Below are 2646 nucleotides of genomic sequence, written 5' to 3'. Positions count from 1 at the left end.
TGTAGGCAAAGCGGTTTTATCTCAACAACTCGTTGCACGTATTTGGCTACGTCATAGATACTCGAGGTCCATGCGGGTTTACGATGTTCGGTGGATCGCCGCAGTGGGAGCAGATCAAGACAATGTACAAGAGTGACCACTTTGGCACTCTGGCCAATTATCAGGCTGTGCTTCGGTTGGTGGCATTGCGATAATCGTGTACGCGTGGGGTTATTCATAGAGCTTTAGCGTCTTGGAAATGGAAAACGATGGGGCCACCGTACCTGACCTGCCCGCACCCAGGGTGCGGGTAGACTTCATACCGCCTCAAAGGCCCAAGGAAAAGCCGCGTGATTATCAACATCGCGTGTTCAAATCCCTCGTAAAAGAGAAATGCGGTGAGTTTTATGCGCCAATATACATAAATTCTGATTAATTTGTCACTTAGCGCGAATGAACGCCATCATTGATAAGTTTCCCCGGAAGAGAATCCTGGAGTTCTGCGCGAAGAACCAGATTCGCATCGTGAACATGAATCCGGCATTTATTCTGAAGAAGACAGATGAAGGCTACTACGCCTTCTACTTTCGCGGAAAGAAAATCGACCGCGTCATCGAGAAGATTGTGCTGCCTTTCTTTCCCGATGGAAGCGGCATCAAATTCGGTGTTGAGCAGTGGAGTAAAGGTATGATGTCTGGCATTCCACATCGTTCAGTATGTTGATTTTGCGCAGAGGAGAAGGCACTACCAGTCGCGGACCAAGACACCTTGCCATTGATCTTAGGCTACGTATCCGAGGGCAACGAACGCCCTATATACAATCATCACGGTCTTAGTCAAGTTGTCTTGTACCGCCTGCATCATACCGTGTACTGGGCGAAAGCGGTTGCCATCCAGAACGAGGCTGCGGATGAGCCGGATTCCGATGCGATGCCTGCTTTAGCGGGACCTGAAAGCGATAGTGACGAAGATAGCGATGACGCTGAACGAAGGGGTGACCACGAAGACGACGAGTCGGATGACTATACAATTGGCCTCGGTGCGCCCAGTGAAGACGAAGAAGGATACGAATCGTGGGGTGGTATTGGTGTAGTTAGGGCGAATGACGAGGACGAGGACGAGGATGAGGATGAGGATGAGGATGAGGATGAGGTCGAGATCGAGGAGTCTAAAGGTTACCTCGCGAAGCAGAAAGTGCGTACGCTGGCTTGTCTAACGAGCATCGGACACTCATAAAATTGCATAGGCAACATCGTCTACATTTCTTCCCCGCCACTCCGACTCATCGCATCAACTCGAAGCATCCTCCGATCATCGCGTAACTCCTCGCGCGCTGCCCAAGCCAGATCACACGGCGCAGAAGTATGCATCGGGGATGGAGCACGGGCGTCAATCATCGCTACCCGCACCACCTGCAAACATCGCGAAAGGACAGCGCACTCATGTCCTTGCGCAGAAGTCAAGTATCGGGCAGATTGAGAAGAATCGCCTGAATCAGTCGCGTACTTCCGTACTGAGAGCTGGCACCAACTCCGTCGATGCAAAGCGACGCAGAACTATAAAGGACTCGCAAGTACCTGGGGAATCAATGTTGCCTGGGGAATCAATGTTGCCTTTCAAGAGACGACGCATTGAACGCGGTTGGTGGATTTCGGAGCATTACAGAGTGACCTGTATTGACCGTCACCCCATTATCAGGCCCAGACCACGAATCAGGTGGCAGAGTACATCGCGAAACGGGCCCTGTTACCGGCTCGCCACCACCCGTAGCAGTTCCCGGGGCCCGTTCACGGGTGATCAATGGTTCGTCTATTATCGAGGAATTATACAAGCGGCAGTCTGAACATAAACGTGTAGGATTAGGGTCGTCGCGTAGCACAGCACCGCCCTCAGATCGTTCGTCTGGTGCTGCAACCAGTTTGCGTACGTCTGCTACGGCGGTAGTTGCCAATCACGGTTAGTTGCGGAAAAGGCCAAGTTTCGTCCTCATCTCATGACCATGTCATAGCTTCAGGGGCGCGCTCGTCCAGGGCTGCATCCGACTCGCATCCGGCTGCATCCAAGTCTCGTCCAGTTGGAAACGCGGGAGCTATATCGTCGAGTCGTACGAGCGGCCAACCACAGATGAAGACCAAGCCCAAGCCAAGACTGATATTTCGCAATACGAAGCAGGATGGTACACCCGTAGATCCGCCTGCGGATGCGTACAGGGAAGTCGTGGGTCGGAAACGCAAGCACAGAGCATAATGAAGATGTAGTCGTACCAATGATAGTGACTACACTTGATTGATTGAACACATCTCCGGCCACACTGTGTAAGGGATTTGAGGATCAAGAACATTCACGGGCGCTCTCTTGAAATGTGAGCCGTAGCCGATAAGACGAGAGATGCTGAGGAATACATTCCTTCTCGAATACAAGAATGGCTATAGTACCTGAGCTCGCAGCCATATTGTAATGTGTGCTCTCACGGAATGTAATGTCCATAGAGAAGAGGCTATCAAATGGTAGTACCAGCAGTAACAATGTCTCCGATGGGTATTACCATGTGCTGGACACCGTGTGTAGGGTGCTACCACCCAGCGTGTGGTGGCTCCACGCAGCCAGGGGAGTTCCATAGCTTCAAGGATGGTACCTCCACGCGAGTCCACAACGGCAATGGTGTTT

At 51.9% G+C, this 2646-nt stretch overlaps 1 protein-coding gene across 1 annotated transcript; it reads left to right on the top strand.

Annotated features, from left to right (window-relative positions):
* Positions 1–83: 83 nt before the first annotated feature.
* PUNSTDRAFT_139678 (uncharacterized protein) lies at positions 84–2226 on the top strand (the record flags this gene model as incomplete). The annotated part of the gene is made up of 8 exons (XM_007389408.1): positions 84–175; positions 229–377; positions 428–664; positions 713–1173; positions 1226–1619; positions 1678–1782; positions 1837–1935; positions 1988–2226. 8 exons carry the CDS (start codon positions 84–86, stop codon positions 2224–2226), a joined length of 1776 nt encoding a protein of 591 aa, XP_007389470.1.
* Between the last annotated feature and the right edge of the window lie 420 nt (positions 2227–2646).

This window comes from Punctularia strigosozonata (assembly GCF_000264995.1).
Source record: "Punctularia strigosozonata HHB-11173 SS5 unplaced genomic scaffold PUNSTscaffold_120, whole genome shotgun sequence".
NCBI classification, from domain to species: domain Eukaryota; kingdom Fungi; phylum Basidiomycota; class Agaricomycetes; order Corticiales; family Punctulariaceae; genus Punctularia; species Punctularia strigosozonata.
The sequence above is the reverse complement of the archived record's forward strand: the minus strand, read 5'-3'. Positions and strand labels throughout refer to the sequence as shown.